Source organism: Dysidea avara, chromosome 3 (genome assembly GCF_963678975.1).
Source record: "Dysidea avara chromosome 3, odDysAvar1.4, whole genome shotgun sequence".
Taxonomy (NCBI): Eukaryota; Metazoa; Porifera; class Demospongiae; order Dictyoceratida; family Dysideidae; genus Dysidea; species Dysidea avara.
This window is the reverse complement of record NC_089274.1, coordinates 1,372,016-1,398,658: the sequence shown is the minus strand read 5'-3', so window position 1 is coordinate 1,398,658 and position 26,643 is coordinate 1,372,016. Positions and strand designations below refer to the sequence as shown.

The window sequence follows — 26,643 nt, the reverse complement described above, 5'->3', positions numbered from 1 at the left end:
ACCGTAACTATTTTTGTTACTATCTCAAATGGCATCACTTTATCCCTTTCAAAAGTAAAAATAAAACAGATTTAAATTAAATGACAATGAGTGTTGCAACTCATTTTAATATTTAAAATTGAAACAGAAATAGTCCTACACCACACCCATATTTACTTATCACCTAGGTGTCAAAAACAAACCATATAAGTCAAGTTACTATTATTAACTTTGTTCAAATATATTCCCTCAACATCAGTTACTAGGACACTAAACAAACATAGCAACCACAGGGCTACAAAGGGCACATTATATCATAACTTGTTTACTCACATTAACATAGTTAGCGTTGATATAGTCAGGACCATCCAGCAGCTTCACTCTAGTAGCATCATCTGTGTACACAACAATATGCAACGTGCTATGAGAAAATGCCTATATGATAATCCCTGGCTTCATTCAGAGAAAAACCTCTTTATCATATAGCTGCAAAAACGATGTATGGGCCAAAACTTTGTTCCCAAAGTGTCTACTATGGAGAGAAGTCTATAAAGTTTTAATAAAGGTTGTGGACAGGTTTGATGAGTTACGCATGTGAGAGTTGTGACTCACTAGAATGCAGTTTGTTTTTGTTTAATGCACAAAATGTTTTTGGTATTAAATTGATGAATACCAAAACACACAGCGTGTAAAGTGAGCGCTAACTGTCTGCTTGTGCTCCTTAAGAAAAACATCCTTCACTATCTGTGTTGTATTGTAAATAGTAAAATGCCAGGTTTATATGTGGTAAAATGTGTGTGTGTGACTGTGTGTGTGTGTGTGTGTGTGTGTGCATGCGCACCCGTCTGTATGTGTGTGGCAGCACAGCCAAGTGGCTAGAGTATCAAAAGGTTCCACCTGGGAGCACACCAATTATCAATATACAAATCAGAACCTCACTACTTAACTACAAAACACTCCAAGGATACAGACTGCCATTAATTGTAATATTAAATATTAGAACTATGAAGCCATATAGTTCACCAATGTGTACTATTCTGGGAAGCTAGTGTTTATGCTACATAGAGTACTCCTACATAATATTAAGATGTCACATTTCAAAAACTCCTTACATGCTGAGATGTCCCTGTATCTGTTCTTTGCTATGTTGTGTGGTTGTTTGCAGGCCAGTGCAGCCATACCAGGTTTGCGACGATACAGTTGCTAACATAATAAAGACAAAATGAAGGCTATAAACAAATTATAAAATGTAATCAATCACCATATTAGATAGCTAATATCAGAATTCACTATGTAAAAATGACGTTTGTCAGATGATATATAATTTGTTGTTATTTAACACCTCCTTTGATGATGATAATTATTGAGTTTCACTACAGTTAAGTCATATTAGGGTCCACCCTTGATTCACGTGTTCTTACGATAATTGTTACATAATATAAGCAATATTAAATCATCAGTAGATATGTAATATACATCAACATGCTCATATTCAAACCTCGTTGTATATGATGTTTCAAGCAAGTTTCTGTCTTAGAAGATTTATTGAGCATTAAAATTGAGAATAGAGATAATTTCTTATATCTTGTTAATGTATTGGTTGGGCTCACAATGATTGATAGGCTTGTATTCATTCCAACAAAACATAAGAAATATTATTAATTTAGACTGTCAAGTTAGATCAATACTCAGAAACAATTGTAAAGTCTTACTAGTTCTCATGATGACCTTTTTGGGCCAGGAAATTACCAAGTTTACAATTACAATAAATTCCCAGGGTATTCATAGCATTTTAGAAGATAGTAAACACATTACATGAGCTGCTCACATCAAATTGTAGCAGGGCAGTACCGTCCCGTAATGACTCCCTCAATTGCTGTAAAGAAATTTTGACGTTCTCTTCAGGGTTGTCACTCTGAGCAGTTGACTGGTCCATGGGAAGAGGATTGATCCGTGACAAATCTGTGAAGTGTGTTGCAGTGTAAATGTGATATAATTATGTTAGAGAATCACAATAGTAGTGAGGGGAAAAAATGACTATGGCTTTTGTTGATATACAGTGAAACCTTTTCTTAGCTAAATTCTAAATTTAGAACCTTATAGGAAAAAAAGGACGAAGTCCCAACGAATCTGGCTTCATACTTTCATCTCTGCAGAAAAAGGGAAAATTCAGATAAAATGGGCCCTAAATATATCCATTACATAGAGAAGGTTAAAGTTATATGGTTAACCTTTGTTCTGAAAAACATTACCAGTTAAAACAACACCTCAGTGACTCTATAACCCAATTATGTATGCTACAGATAAAAATAAATTTCTCACACTGATACTCATCTAGGTGTTCTCTTTACATCACAACACAACTGTGTGATGTTATACACAATCAATTACATGACACAGCTAGGACCACAATTAGATGTAGTAAAGCCAACATTTACACAACAGAGGAAATTACAGAACACATACAAGTGTTACACTGGCCATTGTTGTGGTCTGGCTTTCATCAGAGTAAGTTATTATAGAAGCCACCAAGATGTCTTACCATGTGGCTTGATGACCAGGACTAGTTCACAAGGCCTCAACTCCTTTGACGCCTTTATCATCATCACTGCTTGTTCATGAGTTTGGTCTGCCATGGAGTGACCATTAATGTATAATATTTGATCTCCTTCATTTAGTGATGGGTTAGCCTTAGCTGCCTACAAAGAAAATTAAAAATCTTTAACTAGACATGACTATTGTATGTATAGTAGAGTGTCAATACAGTGAAACTCTCTACACTGGACATTTTATGAATAAGAATGAATCATGGAGGTTTTGTTCTATTGTGTTGTTAATTTGGACAGTTTATTACATAAAAGAGGATCCTCTATGGTGTAGTAGCATTAGAACCTTATGGATTAAAATACTTCCCTTCCAATAATAAATTCTTAACTAAGTATACTACACTAAGAATTTACATGTAGTTTAACTAAAGTGTTGCAAAAAAAAGTTCACATAAACCAGGGAAGTTACCTGGAATACTTGGCATGTGTGAAAGCTGCGAGTCTTGGTTCATCTGGCTAGACTTGTGTCACTGATTAATAATTGTGTATGATTTGTGTGACAACAAACTGACCACAATTTCCTGTACTGGTCACATGGACCTGACTTATCATTCTGTATCTGGGCATGTGTGTGTGTGTCATGGACACTTCCCATATTTCATGTCAGTTTAAAAAGACACAAAATTATATTGTGTATACAACATGACGTTGTCAGTGTGTGTCAGTGTGTAACACGATCAAACATATTACTGTTTAATCACAATTTTGTTGTATTGTACACAGGGCAGAGTAATTCACTATAATATAATCTGGAGGAAGTAAACCAAGTATGTATGATCGTAGACTATTCATTGTTCCAATCAATAATGTTTCCAGGCACACAGAACACTATCATAGCTATTGCCAGTGTTCACACTTCCAATAGAAACAGATGAATATTATTAATGAGATTATGAAGATGCATGGATTGTATTGAGACACTGTGGAATGTGATATTATCATCAATATAGAACTAGTACACATATGGCTCTGAGTATGACAATATTTTAGTAACACTGTTACTTACTGCTCCATCTGGCACAACTCGTGACACCATGATTGGCATCTCCTGGTCCACGCCTCCCTATAAGATTACATGATCACAATGTGATAATCACATGGTTATAACTCACTCTAATATTAAACCCAAACCTTCCCAGCTCTCCACCTTCAATCCTAGTCAGTAGTAGTCCATCAGATGCCAACTCATCCTACAGAGGTCATACAGTAATGGCTAGGGAATCCCCCTGCACTTAATGAGCATCTACTAATGAGACCACATGCTGGTGATATCATTAGTACTGAGAATTTCCTGTGTGTATTTTACTAAAACAATTTCATGTCTAAATTGGCCAACAAGGATCACCACATAATGGTCCTTCATTAAACTGACACAATAAAGTATGCAGTGGTTTGGAAAATAAAGAACAGTCATGCATTGGTGGAAAATATTTATGAAAAACAAGATCAATTGCCAAAAGTAGCCAAAAATCACAAGTACATTAGCAAGAGTTCATAATATAATATTGATATTGTATATTATAAACTCTTGACATTAGTACTACAAAATGCTGTGCTAATCTGCTCCTACTGTATTTAATATTTAACCTGTGTCTAGTACAGTGTAATTACATATTTAATACTCTTGTTGTGTACAGCCCAGAAATAAGTGGAAATAACTAACAAGGAGGCAATATAGCACCTGATTGGTAACTACAAGATTTTTTTTTTACAAAGTGAGAAAGGTTTGCATTCAGTCAACACACGTCTGACTTGTATTTTTATCATTCTTAAGGAGAAGCTTTAAGGCTCACTTACAATATGAAAATTTCTCAGGAAACTTTCACAGTTTCATGATTAATGTTTACAGCTACTAGGTAGCTAATGATTAATGAAAGCTTTCACAGTTAAAGACATTATCTTGCATTGCCATGCAAATATTACAAAATCTTTAGAAATTAAAACGTTTGAAGATTAAAATACCATAACTTCCTGGTGAAGACACCAGTTCCTGTAGTAATTGTAAGATGATCAGGTATATCATGACCATCTAGTTCTAGTTTAGAATTAGGGGGAGTTGTATTTATAAATGCTTTACTGTTGGATGCACAGACAACTTCAGGAAATGTCTTCTCTGGAAATGCAGTCACCTTACATTTACTCACAACTTAATCACAACTTAATCACCTTGGAGATCACTTGGTTGTGACTGTATTTTAAAGACTGTGCACCTACCAGTGAGAGCTTGGGGATGAAGTTGCACACATGTACACTGAACACTGGCTTCCTGAAATTGAAATTAACTATCACTTACATGTGTCTGTCCACCATCACATGTGTTTTGTGTTGACAGTTTGTAACAGTGGTTTCAACCATGTAAATTGTGGTCATGAAATCAGCTGGCAAAAATTCATTAAAAATAATGGTATGGACTTGTTGAGATTAGTACACTTTTCTACACATCACGATGCTATCAATTTTAATTTGTGGTACCATTTAACTTCTATGTGCTGTGTAAGCTTATAATGACTATATGATGCCCTCCAAAGTGTTTGTGCCATGTTGAGCTAGCAAAACCTGGTAAAATACTTACAATAAAAATAATATTCACTGCATTAGTAATAGCATCTTTTAAAGCAGTGTTGAATTTTGATTATATAGCACAATAGATTAACGAGCTACAGGAGGTATTTCAAATAGGAACTAATATGTAGCTGTCTGCCAGTTTTGACTTGAATAACTCAAAGCAGTGGTCGTTACCAGTTACTATAGTTCCAGTAGTCTATGATTATGTGTTGCTATGGAGAGTAGTTGTTTCAGCATATAATTTATAATTATCTTTACAATACTACAGGCAGGCCTTGTATGGCTTTTATACACATCCTTACACAGTTGCAGTAAAGTAGGCTGTTAGTAAATATCCACCAAACAGCAGATAGCTACTCTTATACATATTAACTTGGTAAAGCATCACATTGAGCGGACTAGATATAACTAGATATTTGTACACAACTAAAATAATGAGCAAATCAAAAATAAAACTAATTTGATTGTAAGAGTCAATTTATATGGCTTCAAAAAACAGAGGTACAGCTATTACCAGTTGGGAATAAGACAAGAGAAATATTTAATACTTGTTCCATTATGATGGTTATGCAAGTAGGAAGAAACCTGTAAGGTACAGTACCATCTTAAAAGTGATAAACTACAAAATGTCTACTTTCAGTGATAAGTAAATTCTTAGTTGACTAGTTAATATCATTTTCAAATACACAAAGGGTATGCAGTGGAGTCTGTTAATATGGACATTCAAAAATACGGACACCAGTGTATAATCCAGACAGTCAATCCAATGATCAGGACCAGATGTTATAATTCTTAGTTAACCAATTATTGTTTATACATTTCATTTTCAATCAAACAAAAACATCTTCAAAATATCTGCTGATACGGACACGATGAACTGGACGAACTGGACACTATCGTTCTGTTGTAATGATGACACCATAGAAGTCCCTTCTCACTAATACAACAGAATGATGAAATGTTTGAAATATCATTTTAAGCTTCTAACTGGCAACCAGCAATTAGTGTTGGAACTGAGAATAATATTTTGTCCATAAATAGTTAGGAATGTTGTTTCTAGTGTAATGGATAAAATGTGGTGTTCATGGAGACCAAATATTTCTAAAGGAGGTTTCATGTATTAGTATAGTAGTCTTCACATACTATAGTAGATGGTGATCAAATGGTCCGTTGTGTTGATGATTATTTTATTGGTGAAACAGGGGAGGTTGATAAACGTCATTATAACATATAGCTGCTCCTACCATCAAAATTTTGATGTGCTTAACAGGAAATGTAAAATAGTCGTAGATGAGGCTGGTAGAACATATAGCTCACATATAGTAGAATCTGTCTTAGCAAGCAGCAAGTTATAATGACTACCTCTCTAAAAAACTGTAAAAAGGTCAAATATAGAATTCCCATATGACAAGTAATAACTAATCCACCTACCACAGCCACCTGGTAACTTGTCCTGTAGGAAATGGATTATGACAAACAGTACCAGTGGACGATTGATACAGTGTTACAGCCTGTTTACACTAGCCCTCTAGTTCAAACTATCTCGAATCAAAACAATTTCCAAGTTAGTGTAAACACGTACCGTATCAAACTGAACTGTGTCAAATCGCTCTGAAATGGACCTGCAAGGGACGTGGGTCTGGTTCGATCTAGTTCACTCTACTTACCCAGTATAAACAGTTGCAACCCTGCAGTTCGATTTGGCTCTAATAGATGGAATAAAGATACGGGGAACTACAGTTAAAATTGCGACTGTTATGATGAAATGAAGCAACAGCGAAGTATTTAGGGAACGATACAGAAGGTGCAGCCTCAAGAACACAAAAGGGCTAAAAAACAAACAGGTACACGTGTGAATTAATAGTTAACGAACTCCACATAATTGAGAGGTTGTCGCCAATACTTCAAACTTCATAACCTGATGATGATAGAGAGCACATATCCTCTAACTCCATCAATAATCTCTACTTTGAAGAAAATTATGATTGTGGGTTTTAGTTTTTTGCTGATTGGAGCGGGCTAGGCCTTCGTAGTATAAACGGGACTCAAAAATTGATCTGGATCACACTGAAGCGATCTCGCCTGGAGCGATCTGTAGTATAAACTGGCTGTTACACAGTAAAAACAAACTAGTGAACGTCACTACTAAATGTAGTGAACATTACTACTAATGTCTGCCACAATACTCACTATTTTTGTGTAGTGACGTTCATTACTAATTTTGTAGTGAACGTCACTACATTGACCACCAAGTAGTGACGTTCACTGCAAAAAGTAGTGACGTTCACTACAAAAAGTAGCGAACGTCACTACTCAAAAGTAGTGAGTATTGTGGCAGAGCAATTCACTACTAATTTTTTACAGTGTAGCATATCAGTCTACTACACAATAATGAACTGTCACACATTACACAAGTGTACTAGAGGAATTGGTCAATACCAATCAGAGGCAAATTCACACTTTTAAGGGGTATTAATGGAACCCTTTGAACCCCTCCTGGTCCTGTTCATGTGTGTATTACAGATAGCCTGAGATACAACATGTCATTTACTGTTTTCAAATTTTGAAAATGAAATACAAAAATTATGTAACTGGTTAGATGTTATCTGCTAAAGGATGTTTGGTCAGAATGATAAACTTACTATGGCTTTACTACAACCTTTTGTCTTTACTTGATAGGAAATAACAAGATCAGGGAAAAGTTATAATTGTTGTATACAAAAATAATGACTACAGTCATTAGTGAAAAGAAGTCTGCTGCAATGATGTGTAGAGCTATGCCCGCTTGTATGCTAAGAAACTTCACAGAATTCTACGCCATCACAGCCAGTCATGACATATTCCCTTACACTATCTCATGATATCAGTGTAGAACAAACAGCAAAAAACAACAGATGATGGGTTTTGTGAAGTGTCTATGGAGAGTGTTTGCTACATTATTGTATTACTGTACGTTAGTACAAATTCCATGACTGAATTAAAAGTGTAATACTAGCATTGTCGACGTATTAGTATCATATAAACTATTTGTCCCAGCAACCAAGTGTATCCATTAAGAGATATGGAACTACACAGAGACCTTATGGTTCCATCAATAACTTATATTACATGTGGGTGGTATACTCGTGGAGGCAATAGTCCATTAAACAAATTACCATTGGTATGCAATAAATAGTAATAGTTCAGATTTTTAATATCCGGGGTGGTATAATACTCAGACTATATCAATCACTTGTAGTTGATCATCACCAGGTTACACATGCTAGCTGGGAAGTAAGACGGAGAGTAATTGATGACCAATAGGTCCCATTCTCATCTGTTGGAACAAGATGCCATTTTGCAAATATACAAGGAGTGCCTTCTATTATTTTAGCAGTGTGAGTGAATGAATCAGGAAATATATTTTGGTCTATCTAACAAATCCACCCTTAGTCCTCAGTGTACATATCACAATAATATTATGTAACTAAATTATATCAATAGATTTCAAGACAATAGTCATAACACATAACTATTGTACTACTAATAATACTTTCCCACGTTAGCCATAACCAGACTCACATACAAACACGCACGTGTTGTTTATCAACTAAAAGTTTACATACATGTCAGGTGTACAAGAGGTATGCTTATAAAATACCTAGATGAGATGTTTACTGTCTTAACATCAAGCTCACAAAGTGATGATAAACAAACACAAAATACCTTAAACAGTTAGAAAAAATATATTATATCATCAACAAATTCAATGATTGTAAAAATCACATACACTATTGCGACAAGCTCCAATTCATCCTCCATCATATTAGATACAACTATGACAATATAATATCAACAACATTGTTCTTCTCAAATGTTGTTGATAGTATATCAACACTCTACTGGCTCTTAAAATGTTCCCAGTTGCAGAACACACTTGTTATATACTACTAGTACTAGTACTGGGTGGTATACTATTGCCATGTTACCCAGTGGGGTCTACTGAGAAGCATAATCATTGGAACCAACTACTACAAACAATTCAGCACTACAGACAGTGGTTTAAATTGATCTGTTATCATAACATAAATCTGGTATTCATGTATTAATATGAGCAGCTCCATGGATCATTACAACACAATGTGTCAATACTGTAACTATTAAGATGGTATCCATCTGTTATAAGTGTACTACTACCAGTGAGTGTGATGTTCAGTGACTACCTCAATAATAAGACCATATGCTTAATCATTTCAAATAAAGGAAGAAGCTATTCGTTGGCAACAAAATAATAATAAAAAAGAAAACTGCAAAACTTCTGGAGCTCAAACCTGAATCACCGGTGTGAAAGGTCATGGTGGTACCAGTTCTTCAATAAGTAACTGTACACAGTAAAGAAGATCGGATGAAGAAGAAACCAAAGCTGAACCCTAACCTTAGCCTTAAGTTTGCTTGTTAAGCACAATGATGTCCTTCACTGTCTGCATGAAGGTAAGTTTTTGGTGAGTTCAAGGTGAATTAAGGTTGGACCGGCTTTGCTGGGACGCTCACTTCACTCACTCCAACCCTAGCTCACCTCAAACTCACCAAAAACTACCTTTATACAACTAGCATGCTTGATACTTGAGTTATGATGGGTGAGTACCAGACAAATAGTCTGTATAAGTTGGCAACAAATAGTCACTGTGTTCAAATAAATTGCAGGGTGGTCTATATTACGGTGGCCTCATCATTAATGAGACCGGTGGTCTTACTAAGGGGGTCTTGCTGTATTTATAAGAGGACAGACAAATAGTTGCCATTGATCTTTGAAGTTTTTGTTCATAGAATGCTAGTAACATGAAACATCCATAACATTGATAAAAATCTGGTCAATACATTTATTAGTTGGACTAGTAAACTACTATACACAGACCATGGGACCCAACAACAATACAGTGATAATGGATGATAGTGAGTAAACACTCTTCCCCTGTTCTATTCTCTTGTGTAACTATAAACACTTTTCACGCATTCTGTCTTCAACAATCCTTCATCCTATTCACTACTTCAATGCACAAAGATTGACTAAAAACACTGTTAACAAAGGGTCAAAGAGGTAGGTTATATTTTGTACACCACAAAGAATCCAAGCAACTTTCAAGAACTAACTAACATACCAATGTGATGGTGATTCTAAGTATTGCCACTGGGATTGAGTGATTATTAGTTATCACTTCATACAGCTATTATGTGTGTGGTATCTGTAGTGTGGGTAATAGGTTGATAATGTGTTATGAATAACATTGAAGATGTGTCACGCTCCTCATAGGTAGTCATGCTTATGTGTCAAGTATGGTAGGTATGGGACTTCGTTATAATACAGTGAACTAGTTGTCTACATATTGGGTATACAACACATTACAGCAAACACATGTGTGTACGTGCTCACACCATACATGTGCATACTGCATATCCATGTAACACGTGTACTATACACATGTGACATGTACATATGTACACGCACATTACTTGGACACTAAATATCCACATACACTACACACTCATACTTACCATAGAAAAATTCCCCACAGTTTCATCTTGAGCATTCCTCTCATCATAGTATTCAGTAGGCTAGTGTACCACACATCACTGAGTATATACTACATATTGAACAATATAACATACTCCAGTACTGGGGACCATGTCAAAGAAATCAGTTGATGCTTGACCACCGCCACCACCAGTATTGTCAAGATCAGGCTTCATTGTAGAGCTTTGACCAGCAGTGACTTCCCCATTAGTAGTTGTATCACTGTAGGGAAGATATAGTAACCCCATACCTCATATCATATAACCATGCTATGGTTGTCATATTGAAGATCCCAAGAACACAAGTATTGTTAGGAATCAAAGGAAATACCAACCCCTACTATGTAGGCTGTGCTACGTACTCCTGATTGCAGGGTAGTTTATTATAAGTTGCTCTATGAGCACAATGATGGCACCATGACTTGTAATACAACAACCACACAATGAGGTGATTCCCTAACATTTAATAAATTGTGGGGATAGAATTGCACAAGATCTAGACATTGGCTTATTTTCATAGCCCGATACAAATATTTTGATTAAATGTCCAATGCTTTATTACTCATTAAGGGGTCACATAGGGAAGCCATGAAACAACTCGGTAATTTGCTGGCGACATTAATTCCAAGTTTTTTTTTTTTTTTTTTTTTTTAACGTGAGCAACATGAACATACATACTTCCATGTTTAAAGTGACAATAGCATTTAGCCCACTTTTCTGTATAATATTCAGCAAGAACATGCGATTTTCTTGAATTGTTTAATCAGCTGCCTATTGACAGTATTTACAAGTTGGCCAGTTACACATGTACATCTTGATATTCCTGTACAAACCACTTCATAACCAACAGCTCATCACATGACATTTAATATGATACAGCCCTTAGGAGCCTAATTGACAGCATGTGACTAAATGTCGTAACATATCAGAGAAAAACTAACAAGCAGAGAATATAGTGTCTCCAGCAGCATGTAGGACTAATTAGAACAGTGAAGATCAGTTAACAAGGATACACATTAATCCTACACTGTGTTAGTTATTGTATAAACATTACTTGTTCATTACAGTGTAACCATAGTAGTGTGTGATGTTGCTATGTTAGTTAGTAGGGACCACCTAATGATATTCCAGGAAGCTTATGAATACGAGCATGCATGATATTTGTGAAACCAACCAAGCGAGACTTGTGTATGACCTCTCACCTAACTTGCTACATAGTAAAACATTAGTAGTAGTAGTTAGGTAGTGTCATTGTTATGAAGTGCTTGTTGTACTGTTCCAACACAAGTCTCATAACTAGCATTTCTCGTTTGTCGTTGTGATGGTAAACACAAACCAGAGAAGTTAGTAAATCAGACCAGAAATCACAAACTTTGTAAGTAACTATGTACCTGTGTTAAGTGGTACTTACAAAAAATATTCTGTGGTCCTATATATTAAAACAGCAAACAGTATTGAAACGACTACAAAGTATAATATTATATGAAGAGCCATCTTTATCCTAAATAAGGCCTCTTTGATCAGGGTACACAGTAGTATGATACCAGTACTGGAACATTTATACACTATATATCTGAAACATAATATTGAAGCAAATACTTGGATACTCATTTAGAGGGTTTTGGAGTTCAGAAAATTGGTACTAGTCTTATCATGTGATTCACTATTGTATGGCTCATGTGATGTGTTTATCATCAAGAAGTGACACCATGAAAGTAATAAATATTTGTGTAGAATGTACTACAGGAACATACTTTAATAGAGTGTATATCTATCACTAGATAAGCTTAGCATAAAGCATGTCATGGTAACTAGTGTATTGTTACACTGATAACCAATCTGATTATTGGTACACCTCTAGTTAACACCAGAGAGTACTAATTGGTGACCCTAATTATTTATAATTTAACACAGTCCTTTCTCATTATGTATAAGTGTTCAACATTAACTATGATAAACAATACAATCAAGTCATGATAAACAATACACAATCAAGTCATGATAAACAATACAATCAAGTCATGATATACAAACACGTGACAGGTACATACGTACTGTAATACGAGATAATCTCTCCTGTATACAATTTCATTACAAATTCAATAGTTATAATACGCTAATTTCTCTTTAAATGAGGAAACATATATACTTTCATTGTAATAACCCATAATGTACATTACAATACGTATAGTGTTATGAAAAGGGACACATGCAGGTTTTGTAAAATGATAATTTGTTTATGAAAGTTTTGCAAGACATTTGTATAACAATTTTAGTACAACTGAAATGGACACAGAAGGCAGATAATATGGCATCTACACAAGACCACATACAGTATGTAAGCAATAGACAATTTTCTGTCAAGACACCATGGTAGTTGGAACTACAGTACTAATAAGACAATAATATCCTGACAGTAGTATTCCAGACCAGTCCATGTAAAGTCCTTAATTTAGTGTTAGTTACACATGATAAACAACAACTGGTTGCCATGGAGGCCCATAAAATCTATCAAAGCCATTGTTGATAATCAATGGTAATTTCCCTTAGCTAAAAAGTATATGGTATGCCCTACAAACAATATTACATTGCTCTTTTGTTTTGTAAATATTCACTGTGAGTTATAGAGCCATAAAATTAAAGATTTTGCTTTCCGTGGCTGATACTTGTGAATTTGCACTTGAAAATGACTCAGAGCTGAAAAGCAGTAGAGTATAATCCAGGTGATACTTTTGTACTGTTATTCACTTTAAACAACATAGAAACAAGCATCTGTTTGCATGGAGTTAGTAAAACGCGGAATATGGAATAACGGAGTAAGCAAAACTTATCTTTTGCAGATTGTACAAAGAGTTACATGCTCTATAGTAATTATACTTTATTTACACCTTGTAACAGATCTGCATGGCCGGCACGCCACAGCGATGGATAAACAGTAGCTGGGTGAGCATTAAATGGGACGAGCACAACCAATCACCCTAGAACGATCTACCTTCGCTAAACATCTATACACCTTAGTTGATATAGCTACAAAACACCAAGACCTAGTCCTATTCTTAGGTTAAACTAGCTGCCCTTCATGTGCATACGATCGCGACCGAATTTATTAGAGTCACACTAGAATTCAGTAGGGAAGTCCAGTGGTTGTGTGTCTTTAAATGGATTTCAAAACTCTTCAGGTTTGAATCAAGAGTGTAGGTAAGTAAGTTTAGCGAAGGTAGATCGTACTAGGGTGATTGGTTGTGTGCTCGTCCCATTTAATGCTCGCCAGCTGCTGTTCTATCCATCGCCGTGGTGTGCCATGCAGAGCTGTTACAAGGTAAATAAAGTATAATTACTATAGAGCATATAACTATTTGTACAATCTGCAAAAGATAAGTTTTACTTATTTCGTTATTCCGCATTCGGCGTTTTACTAATTCCCTCTGTTTGCAAGCTTTGTCACCAGACAACATTTTTTTGCCAGGCTCTTACAATTACAGCAGCTCATACACAACACCTAAACAGCAGACAACCAGTTCTGTGTAAGAAAGTTTTAGTGTCCGTGGTTCCACACTAACTGCAGCATCCAGTATTGCACAATAATAAATATCCGAGCAATTACTGTAAAATACACTTTCTTAAAAATAAGCATCATCATGATCATTAGACCCCTGGAATCAGGACACCTCACTAATAAGGAAACCTTGATAATCAGGACACTTGTCCATGGTCCCATTTGTACTAGTGTATACACATTTAGACCCCTGAAATCAGGACACCTCACTAATAAGGACACCTCACTAAGGCCAGGCCAAGTTGATTGACAGTTTATCGTCCGGGGTATTTGAAAAAGTCATGCGGGCGGGAGGTCATTTTTCATATTTCATAATTTTTTTTAACATGGAAAAACATTAAAAAGTAGCTTCACACAGTTGCTAGCTACTTTAACAATGATTGCAGAGCTTATTTGAATACGTCACTGTTAATACTTAGCTATTCGTTTATGCAATCTCTCTTTAGAAATCCATTTATTGAAGGTACTAACGAGTCCAGACTGGGGATAATCGTCACGCTTGTTGCACACACCATGTTTTAATGTATATAGAAAAACGAGTTCGGAAGCGTAAGCAATGATTATCACGTGAGAAATAATGAATTATGAATTTATTGCTCTATTCCTAAAAACCCATGCGGCTGGTGACCGATAAACTGTGAATTAATTTGGCCTGGCCTAATAAGGATACTATACGTGGCCCTACAGTAACAAATGGGACTACAGTAGACTCCTCTTACAGGACACACCTGAATTGTAGACATCCTCTTTCAGAACAAAGGACATTTGTTTAGGTCCCAAATCAATAGTACTAGTAGTTTATACACCCTTTGACTAAGGACAAAGGATGAAAATAAATTCCCCAATGGTGTCTATCTTAGAGGGGTTCCACTGTATAATGTTCACTGGATAGAAATTTAACAATTTAGGAATCTTCAGGGGAGGTTGGACATGCTTCAAGTGCCATTAAAAATTACAATATAATCTGTTTTGTATCTTGGGTGTAGCTAACACCATCATTACAGAATACAAGTTTGATTGATAACATTATGATTCATTAAGTTCATCTAAAACTCAAGTGATTGTATGCAACAAAGTACACACATTGCCTTGAAGCTTACATAATTAGAATTTTAAAAGAACCCCAGTAAATCCAGCTACGCAATCACGGGCAATAATTTGTGGTGGTTAGTGTGTCTAACCTCTACTGAAGAAACTTGGTAGAGATGATGTTGATGTCAATATGGCACTATAATAAGGTGGATATGATCATAAGCAACAACAAGTGGTATCCACTATCTATATCCTTCATGTAACTAATATATGTAGTAGATTAACTGATGGGAAATGATCAGAACACACAATCACCTAGCAATGTCTAACATCACGTCCCAAATTATCTTGATGGCTACTAATTTACATCAGGAAGAGTATCTAAATAACACCTCGGTCTAATCTCACACAAAGGCTGGGCCATTCTATCACTGTAGCAAAGTGTTTATGCAGGGCCTGCATACTGGCAATTAGATACTCCCCCAATTTTGGTATATCAAAAAATTAGTTGGTTAAACAAACTGATGTTGTGCTACTAGGCAACTACGTAACTGCTGTAGTTTGTATTAGTAATTAATATAATCAATTACACAATAATGATTCAGTGTAAACACCAATCACACAAATGGTTACTATGGAGTTACTATGGAGTTCATAATAAACAATACTGTACTTTTAATACACAAATACACACAAATACATCTGCTTGGCTGTTTTGTGTTTTATACGTACTTTATTTATTACATGAGATTTGTTTAGTCAGTTTTATGGTTACAGTCCATTTTGTTATGGCCACGCCCACCCATTAAAGCACTTCATTATTGCTGCTACTATTTGAGCCCAATAACGAGTTTTCACTTTTAAATTAAAACACCACATCCACCCATTGAATTATTTCAGAGATACACCCTTCAAGTCAGCACACATCAAAAAAGTGTCACTTTAACCATACCTTAAAATTAAAATTATGGGAAATAACACTTAATTTTATAGAGATGGGGTTTATTTTGTCAGAATCCTTGAGTCGCATGATATCAATGTTTTGTGTAGCAACCAAAGGAAAAGAAGAAAGAGCCTTGTATAGCAAATTTACACACATCCAGGTATGAAATAGTACAGTAAAAAAGGACAGTGGTAGTCGAGCACCAGGTTTGATTCCCGGTCAGGGACTTCTACCTACTACTGTTGTTTCCCAGGCAGGGACTTACTACTACATACTGTCGAGCAAGAAACTTTACTCCCATTGTTCCAGCCACCCAGTTGTTAAACTGGGAACATATTGTATATGTACAATTCAGGGCACAGCTGAAGAACAGCCTGTCATCCCTGTAAAATAAAATTGAAAAAAAAGCCTTGTTTCTTCATAAGTTTTGCTATAATCTTTGTAAAATGGCTAGTTAAGCCGCTAGTTCAGGTGGATTCCTAATCAGTACACTCCAACTCATAGAATGTGTAAGGGACAACACAGTACACTACTGATGTTTGTATACTGAGGTAACTACTTTCTCTAGTAGAAAATTGTATGGAGTGTGCATTATGGCAGAGTCAACTGCCACTATAAAAATATTACACAAAAGTTTAGATGCCTATGTATAGAGGAATGTATAGAGGAATGTATAGAGGAATGTATAGAGGAATGTATAGAGGAATTCAAGGGCTTTGTTTTTATGTATGGTTTGTCAGGCAAATGGACAGACTTTTGTATTTTTGTATATGGTGTAAATACATGTAATGGCTGTTGACAAGGATTTTTTAAAATTGATTGATGGGACCAAGCTAAAACTACAAAAAGGAGTTTGTAACACATAGAACTGAGGTTAAAATTCAGTACTGTGTACAATCTTATATTAGCCTTTTAAAAAATTGTATTAGTAGACTGTGTGAGGTTCATATAACATAGATTAGGGCTGAAACTGGTTCATGAAGATGGATGGTCACACATTCAGGTAAACGTACAATTTATTTCAGGAAACGAGGAACATGCCCACAGCTGGGTGGAGGACAAATCCAATATTCCTAAAGTTGTGACAAGAATACAAGATAACTCTAAGACTAATGTCAGGACTATGGTGCCGTCTTTATACCAGCCAAAGTCTTTTATTCTGATACAGCCACCTGCTATCAAATATTACTAACCCAACTATAATGTATGCTGATCTCAAAATGTCTGTACCGTGTACACATTGTACTGTACAGTGGTGTAATAGCCTTAAGAATAAATTTCTGCGGTTGCTTAATCTGTGAGACACGTTGAACTTTTATGTAATTCTACTTTGAATACTATGACAATGTGTGACAAATACAGAAGTTTTTGGAGAAACAGTCTATATCAACAGAATTTTTTCCCTTAATTTGCAAATTTCACAGGAATTTTGGACCACGCGTGTTCTTACCTCTGTAGTTAGTACAGGACTGTATGGCATCTTTACAAGCACAGCCTCATCCAGTGGGTGACACACAGTAGACACACATACTGGTGATGTTGTGGGTACTAACAAAACACCTTGCCACAATGAAGCCATTGATAGGTTCTAGGAACATGGATATTTGGACATGTTCATCCACCATGTAATTTGTTGTTGTAATATTTGGATTTATTTTAACAGGAGGCAAGGAGTCTGATTTTATTCAACCCTTATATAAACAAATTAATGTTTGTCTGCAATGGAAGTGGATGCCCATGATAACATAATCTATGATGTCAGCACTATGATGTCAGCACTATTGCTCATTCTTATCATATTAGACGTTTGCACTTCTCACCAAAAAATATAAACCAGCTTCACAATACCTTCATTAGAATCAAACCCAAAAGTGTCTTTAGAGTGGCCAAAAAGGTAGTTGCTATAGATTTTTTAAATGGAATTTTCTACTGACTGACTAACTGCCTGGTGCCTTCACTCAATAACACCTAAGGCTACAGGTTTGATTTGTTTCACCGTTAGACGTTGCTTCGACCGACAGAAGCTTTTTGATGTACTGCAGTACATACAATATACATATACATATCATGGAATTACTTTTGTGTCCTATTTCTTTTCACTGAAAGTGCAAGGTGTGAGGCAAGGTGTCATTTGCAGTAGCTAGTGCACGATGGCGTAATGGAAATTGTCCATATTTTCTGCAGTGACTGGATTGATGGCAGAGGCACTTCTCATAGCATTCTTCATTTGCAACGCTGTGTAATGGGCCAAACATAGCTGAAAACAAAGGCCATGTACGTGTGTGTATGTGTTTGTGTGTGTATGTGTTTGTGTGTGTATGTGTTTGTGTGTGTATGTGTTTGTGTGTGTATGTGTTTGTGTGTGTATGTGTGTGTGTGTGTGTCAGCACCTTCATGCAGTAAGCAACAGCTATTAGCCTAATGCTGATGATGATCATGAGGTTGGATTACAGTATGCCATACTAAGGATGCTGTGACTTGAATGTGGAGGTTTTGCATGCCTCTCAGGGATAAGTTTATACTTAGCTTAGTGGGCTTGTAAAAAATGTCGGTGGCACATGTTGCTGCTGCTTTTTAGGTTGCGTGACCCACAAATGGGCAGTGAAGAAGAGGAGAGGAGTGTAGTGTGTGTGTAGTGTGTATATATCTAGGTATGATATGTTGTTTACAATACATAATATGATTGTCCTGTTAAAGACAATATTTCCACACTTAACATAGTAACACAATACAACATCATCATGACAAAAAGACTCTCTATATATCACTTACTGTCCAAAAGATGAGAAGTCTTGCCAAGACAGTCGTCGAGGCTCTAGTGCTGGTTTGACGCCTCTAAACTCCTTAATGGTGTGAGCTCTCCTGTAACAAGACATATGTTAGCAACCAATCTAATAAAACAGTCATGATCACATAAAAGTTGATGCACTGAAATACCATCACTAACACACAGGGATAGAAATAATATTTGACTATCTGCATTGATGTCATGATTGACAAAATGGCTGTGTTAGTGTGGAGACTTCATCATATTTTCATTCATAGTAACCAAAATGAGCTTTGTTTACAGCTTTCACAACATGGAACTATTGGATAGTGAAGGTAAGTGGTAAGTTAGCGTGATGTGGCAATGTGAAAGAATCACACCAAGTGAAACCAGACTAAAGTTTTGATATGGAAGTATGCATGTATCATTTTGTCCCTTGTTGCTGTATACAAAAATTTCCATCCCTACTGATACAACCCTGTACAAAGTCCCCACACTATCGCTGCCATTTTTATGTTGTGATGTCAATGTGGATAAGGTCCTTTTTCCTACCAATATCAACATCTGACCATACACTTCCATTTTTTATTGAGTGTTTGTACTACATATTAGGAAGATTAATTCTACTTGAGTCTCTCTTTGTTGTACTATATTATCTTGTGTTGCTTGTACAGCAGCTAGTCACAATGTTGACAACATTAAAACTGTTTAGTGCAGTAACAACCCAGAACCAGCTGGTAAGTCTAGCTAAGCACCTCAGGAGCCGTACAGCCTGAGATCACAATGGCTGTTTATTAATTACTAGCCCAGCACTTGTACACTCTGTGGCTTTGCACACTGTTACTGACTTTGTGTGTGCTGACTATAATTGTATTCTATTGTATTGCTGCACATGTGTTGGCTTTAGTCTATGCTGGGCGTAACGCGCTACTTTTGTAATGCGTTACGTAATATTACTACTTAATGTAGCAACGAAGTAATATAGCCGCCACATTTCCAAAGCTAGTAATATCTAACGGATAGTTACTTTACATAAGTAATGTGTTATTAAAGTAGCACATTTCTACTCGTTACTGTAGTATTATTACCTAACAACCAGTGCTCATGTTACAGTAATATTATTACTTAACAAAGTGCTAACGCCAACGAGTGGGTTACTGTAATAATATTACATAACAAAGTACTAAAGTATTACTTAACTAGCACGTTACTGTAATATTATTACCTAACAAAGTATCCTTATAAATTGTGTAATATGTAATATAACATATTACTAGTTATTTTTAAACTGAAGTAATATATAACTGCAACGCATTTTCATTGCAGTGGCAGTAACAAATAATAAGTAATATATTACTTTTAAAAGTAGCGGCCCAACACTGGAAAAACAAGTTTCTTTGGAGTTGATACTACTTGCTGTAGTCCTTCAAAAAGCTTTGAAATAGCAACAAGTTTTAAACTGTCTTCATGGTGAAAGGAATTTATTATGATTAAAGTACCTGGTAAAGGCAGAGCCTGTATACCAGAAGGCCTTATAAAGGCCTAAGATGTTTATATTAACTGCACTAAGTATGTTTGAGAAGTAGGAGAAAGAAGAAAAAATCCATGACTGGATCTGGGCAGCCTCGAACCTGCAGCTAACCGATTAACGCTTGAATTTTGTTACATCAAGATATATTTTATAGTTATAACACGCTTATGAGGGATATGACTAAAATATACGCACGATTCACGAGAGCGCGCAGCACTCGAGTGAGAATGTGTATATTTAGTCATATCCCGAGTAATCGTATTATAACTGTTATATTCTACATCCCAGTAGATGAAAACGATTATAGATAGTAAGTTATAGTGAAACAGCACCTCCTGGAGATGGAAATAAATAGAAATTCTTGATGGATCAGACGTTTCACACTTTTAGTGGTGCCACGCCCACACAGTTACGATTAGTGAGTTATCCACAAAGGAGACAAGAGTTCATTGAAACTTGTTCCAGTTCCTGAGGTGAATAATTGTTGGTTGATTTAGGCACTTGTTATTAGAGACTTGTTTACCGTTTAGATAAGGATTTCGCGGAATGTGTGAAGTTACACCATATATGGTAAGCGTAGCCACAAAGCGTGGTATATCAGTTATATACCACAGTGCGGCACTTTTGATCTCAACTACAGGTGTGGTATATAGTAATATATACAGTAATTATGTTACAATACACACCAAGAACTTTTGATTGTGGGATTGATTTTTGGGGTGTAAGGATTTTAATATTACACTAAACTTTCCCTATTGTGGCAGTAAGTAAGTTAACAAGTTAAGTACAGTACTGTTCAAGTGCAAGTCGCACTCGCAATGTTGCTCAAGATTAAAAAAATCGCTAGTTAAGGGGAGTGGCAACTGTTTTGATTGCGATTCTCGTGAGTGAAACAGCTGCTACGCTGTCTCACGAGCAAAACAGTTGCCATACCCCTTAATTAGTGATTTTTAAAATCTTGAGCAAAATTGTGAGTGCAACGTTGCAGTTGGGCAATACCATACTTAGGACTATAAGCTACTCACCTAGTTGTCATATTCTTCTTGTTTCGTGGTTTGCTCAATGGCTGACACCCCTCCCCCCCCCACACACACACAGTGGGTAGAAATACACATCCGCGCATCATCCAGGCGATAGTTTTACAAATCATTCATCTTAGAATCAAGTGTAGTTACTGTCAAATCCCATCTAAACTTCACAACTACACTGAGCCTTGCCTAATGTGCTAACTATAACCCACAATAACATTCTCTGTGTCGCTCAATAAAACGAGTCAAAGTGTTTCATATCTTTGAACTGGTTGGGCATCAAAGCCATGTTCCCATGATATTGCCTGGTGAATATGCGAGTTAAACCCTGAGCAGTGCCTTTGAACGTCCACACTAAAGTGGCCGGTATATATACACCTTTCCTTTGAGTGTGCTATGATGGAATAAGTCTTGGACAGTTTTTATGTGCTACACAATCTTGGGACAGAGGTGATATACAGCTTGTATAGTAACACCAGATCAATCCCATTTGTTAACTACTAATAAAATAGTTCTGTTCTCATTTGTTTAAGTTTGCATTACTGAGTAACTCAAGGAGTATGGATGATTGCTAACTGGAATGGCACACATCAGTACAAGAAGAGCCCAATATCACATCATTATTATTATTTATTATTATTATTATTAGTGCTTTACAGTGACCAGCACTGAAGGTCTGACAGCAACATGTGCTGCAGCCTTTGCATTACCTAACATACAAGGACTTAGACCTAATGACTTGACTTACTGACTGAATAAGGTGCAACAGAAAAGGGGCCAAAGTGTCACTATCCATGGATACAAGCTTGTGCTGTTTATGTGTATGGGTGAGCATTCAGATGAAACCTACGTACATGTAGTGTTGAAACTAAAATCTGTAGTGTTCTACAGTTTCAAGGTCCTGTGTTGACAGTAGTTTAGACAAAGGTAACATTCATTTTCACTGATGATGGTCACAAACAAACACTGAAAAGTGTGGTAGACCACACTATAAATTTAATATGAAACAAACAAAATGTTTTCCTGTTAACATAGTGGGATAGAACCTGGTGTATTGTGAGACAGTTGTTTACCCTGATATTCACAATGAAGACATTTCCAGTTAATGGATGCCATGGTCTAAGCTACACATGGTAATTCATTCGTGTACAAACAATGTCAATAGATATTTGCTACAAGACACTATAAGCTTGCATTGTACACAAACAGATCAAGAGCCATCTTTCAGGCTTCAGCTACCAACACATCTTCAGTATTCAGCTTAATTTTTTTTTTGTATTTTGTTTCTTAATACTATTTTACAACTACAAGGAATTATAAGTTCAACTAGGGATCATAGAAATAAAAAGTAGTGAAACAAGGGAGGTCACCTAGACTTGAAGATATACTAGAGGACATTTCATCCCTAATTCAGTCATGGGTAGATAGGGATTAAATGCCCACTAATATATCTTTAGATGTAGTAGGTGCTCTCCTTGTTTCACTACATTTTGTTTCTGTGATTCCTTAAAATTCCTAATTTTTCCTTGTTGTACTTGTTTACTTTCTGTAACATTATTATGAGCACATACAACATTAGCAGACAGAATGGCATCAAGCTTATTGTTTTCATCTGAACACACGGCCCAACTATCAATTACTGAAATAGCAAAGTAACTATTACGCTTTGTTTTCAGCTAGTTCAGCCCATTACACAGCACTACAAAAGAAGAACACTACGAGAAGGACCTCTGAAATCAATCCAATCACAACGGAAAACTTGGGACAATTTTTGTTACAAACATGAGAAACCATCACACATTGCTACTGCAAATTGATACCTTGTGCTGTGCTGGATAACAATCAAGCCAAAAAAATAAAACCTTATCCAAGACCTTTGCTATCATGCTAGCTCTACAAAGCAGTCAGAAAATGATAGCCATTCCTATACAACTTGAAATGTGAAGGTGTCTCCACCCTAAAGGATTCTTTCCCAATGCAAAATTTTCCCAATGCAAAAATAATTTATTTTCATCAGGGTATGACAGAGTTATTGGTGCACAATTGTCTATAGCTTGTCCACACCATGTTTAATTTGTTAAACACTGCAGTGAACATTACCCTAAAGTCAATGTGTTTGGGAAAAGCGTGTTTACACAATAAGGGCAGGCATGGTGACACTAGGTGGGGTAACTTAATTCTGATAGCCTACAACAACACATTGATTACTGGGCTACTTGGAGAAGGTTAATCGAACACTAACTATAGCGACTTACTTGTTATGAAGCAGTGAACAACAGCAAGACGCATCTCTGTGCTCAAAATTCTAGCCACGTGTTTGATTGTGGGTTTGAGTCATATATGACCTGATGGAAAATTCAATGGCAAATCAAACAGAACTTGTCGCAAGGTGATAGGAGCAACCACCATACAGTTATGGATCATTTTATAAAGGTATGTAAAGTGTTGCCTTACCAGAAAGTTACATACACGGCTAGTTTTGGCCTCACTGTTTAGCATTGGGTAAAGCCCTAGGAATCATTTTACATCAGGAGTAGAATGATGTAAATTGTGTAGCCATAGGATGGACGCTTTGAAAGTTACAGCGTTTTGTGTAAGGCATGCGTACTTGTTAAATCGATTAAACCTATACACCATCTTATTTGCCTACTCATGGAGAGTTCGAAAATCTTTGTTTTATTTCTACAGCCCCTATGGTTTGTGTGTCACGTACGTTTGTTTACGATGCGGTAGACGTAAACAAAATTGTTGCCATTTTTTCAGTAAAACCGCCTTCATACACCCATACACAAGTGACTACAGGGCTAAAACTAAACCTTGGTCGATCTGCCAATCCATGGTGAACATTGTAAGCCAAATCACAACTCTGTAGACTACTCCAAACGGAAGTTATGGCTGTGAATGTAAGCACCTGTAGTTTATTTTTAGTATAATCACTGTACAAATCGATTCCCTGCTCTCCCTACTGTCTAGCACTGTAATTCCAAAACTACTCACCATAATCGACTGAAACTTTGGCAAACCATTCCTTGGACAATGCAGATAATGCTGCTAAAATAAAAAGAAATTCGGAAGTTGTACGAACTAGATGGATTTTCGCTAACATGGTCACATTTATTAAGTTTAAATCCAGTTTTCTGGATTATGCGGGTTTAAGAGTTTAGTACAGCAACTATTTATAGAACTGTGTAATTACTATTCAGTTGCTATATATAGTACAATTCACTTTGATGTGCACTAACTACAGCTTGTAACTAGTAAAGAAACAACAAATGGAAGGTATGGCCTCCAGACACAAAACATGGAACAACTATTACTTTTTTTCTAGAGATGGGTAGCATTGCATTTTTGAAGAATGGTATACGGTATTAAGAAAATACATACTCACTAAAAGACGTTATGATTACACACTTGTGTTATTAGCTAAAGGAGCAAATGAAATGACAAATAGTAAGGCTGGAAGTATCCCCATAGTAATCATTATACAGTAGGTGGTCTGTAGTGTAAAAGTGTCTGCAAGGAGCTTGGCTTGATGAATGGCCAACACTAAGCCATGAAAGTTAGTATTTCAGTATTCTAGAAATCATTTCGCTATGTGAAACAAACCTTTATTAACTTAATACCTCCCAACCCTATTTTTTCTCTTTATTCAAAATATTACCGCAGTCAAATTCCTATCCCAATAAAGGGTAAGCAGCTAATTCCTTGGAACAACACTTCAGTATGCAATAGCGGTGACATTCATCTAAAGACTTGTGTGGCCACTACTCTAATGTGAAAACTATCAACAAAGTAAATAGTGTGTGTCTGGTTAGCATACAAGTAAAGTTGACACATTATTGACGAGAAACAGCCTCACAATACCTTCATGGCACCTTGGCAGTATTGGTTAGGTATAATCAAGCCGAAAAGTACTTTCAGTATGACCCAAAATGCTTCCAGTAAGTTGCCATGAAATAATTTTTTTTTTTATTGCCGACTGACTGACTGACCAACTTATCCTTCAGCCCTGTCTCATTCTCTTCTAAGACGGTCTTCTTTGTCCATGTCTATGTAGATAAGAAGTTGTAACCCACGTGACAAATTCTAGCGCAAATACGGCCTTCTTCGTACAGGAAGTTTTCGTGAACGTGACACACGTATCATTCACCTGGGCATTCACCAGCCAGTGTTCCCTCCTCGCCCTGTCTCGTTCTCTCCCGGCCTTCTTCCAAGACGATCTTCTTTGTCCATGTCAATGTATATGAGAATAAGTTGCGATACAAGTGAGAAGCAACAAATTCTAAGCCATGTGGCACTTTTTTTCCGTGTTCGTTACATAAACTCTTGGGAATGGTCAGACGTATGGTCGTACATACAGTTGAGCACTACCAGTGTGGGGCTGTCCATGTTCGTTATGTAAACTCTCGGGGATGGTCAGACGTACGGTCGAGCACTACCAGTGTGAGGCTGCCCGTGTTTATTATGTAAACTCTCGGGAATGGTCAGACGTACAGGTCGGACGTACTAGTGACTACTGCCATTTGTGGGGCTCGCTCAGGCTCGCCCCAATGACTAAAGGCTATGGGCTTGATTTTTTTACTGTTAGATGTCACTTCAGCCCAACAGGTGCCCGCATCATGGACTTACCTTTGTCTTCCTTTCTGTCTTACTGGTGTCAATTTGTGGTAGCACAATGGCTTCCCTACATTTCAACAGGAATCGTCCTTATTTCCCAGTGGCTGGATTGGTTGAAGAGGTGCTTCTCAAACTGCTCTTCATTTGTAATACTGTGTAACAGTCAGACTAAACATAGCTGAAAACGAAGCTTAATGACTACTTCACTTTCAGCCAGCAATTAATAGTTGGGGTGTGCATTCAGACGATAACATAGTCCAGCGTCATTCTTCCTTTTGATGTGGCATGCACAGGCTCACCAGTCATAATAATGTAAAAAAAGTAAACAAAGAAAATTAAGAAATTTAAGAAAAAATGTAGTGAAGCAAGAAAGGTTTCATCCCTAATTCAGCCATGCAAGATACAGACTGAAGTAGTAGTGCACTAGTATATCTACAGGTATTGGTGGCCTTCTTTACTTTTTTCTATG

The 26,643-nt window shown here is 36.4% G+C and overlaps 1 protein-coding gene across 1 annotated transcript in view; it reads right to left on the bottom strand.

The window, feature by feature from the left end:
- The window catches only part of LOC136248774 (tyrosine-protein phosphatase non-receptor type 4-like), a 41,465-nt gene that overhangs the window by 2,101 nt on the left and 12,721 nt on the right, over positions 1 to 26,643 (bottom strand). Inside the window, exons 14-22 of the mRNA XM_066040574.1 lie at positions 19,004 to 19,093; positions 10,797 to 10,923; positions 10,683 to 10,742; positions 3,698 to 3,775; positions 3,592 to 3,648; positions 2,522 to 2,678; positions 1,808 to 1,941; positions 1,092 to 1,182; positions 313 to 374 (exon numbers count right to left, since the gene is read on the bottom strand). Coding sequence (XP_065896646.1) covers positions 313 to 374; positions 1,092 to 1,182; positions 1,808 to 1,941; positions 2,522 to 2,678; positions 3,592 to 3,648; positions 3,698 to 3,775; positions 10,683 to 10,742; positions 10,797 to 10,923; positions 19,004 to 19,093 — 856 coding nt within the window. The remainder of the gene's footprint in view (positions 1 to 312; positions 375 to 1,091; positions 1,183 to 1,807; positions 1,942 to 2,521; positions 2,679 to 3,591; positions 3,649 to 3,697; positions 3,776 to 10,682; positions 10,743 to 10,796; positions 10,924 to 19,003; positions 19,094 to 26,643) is intronic.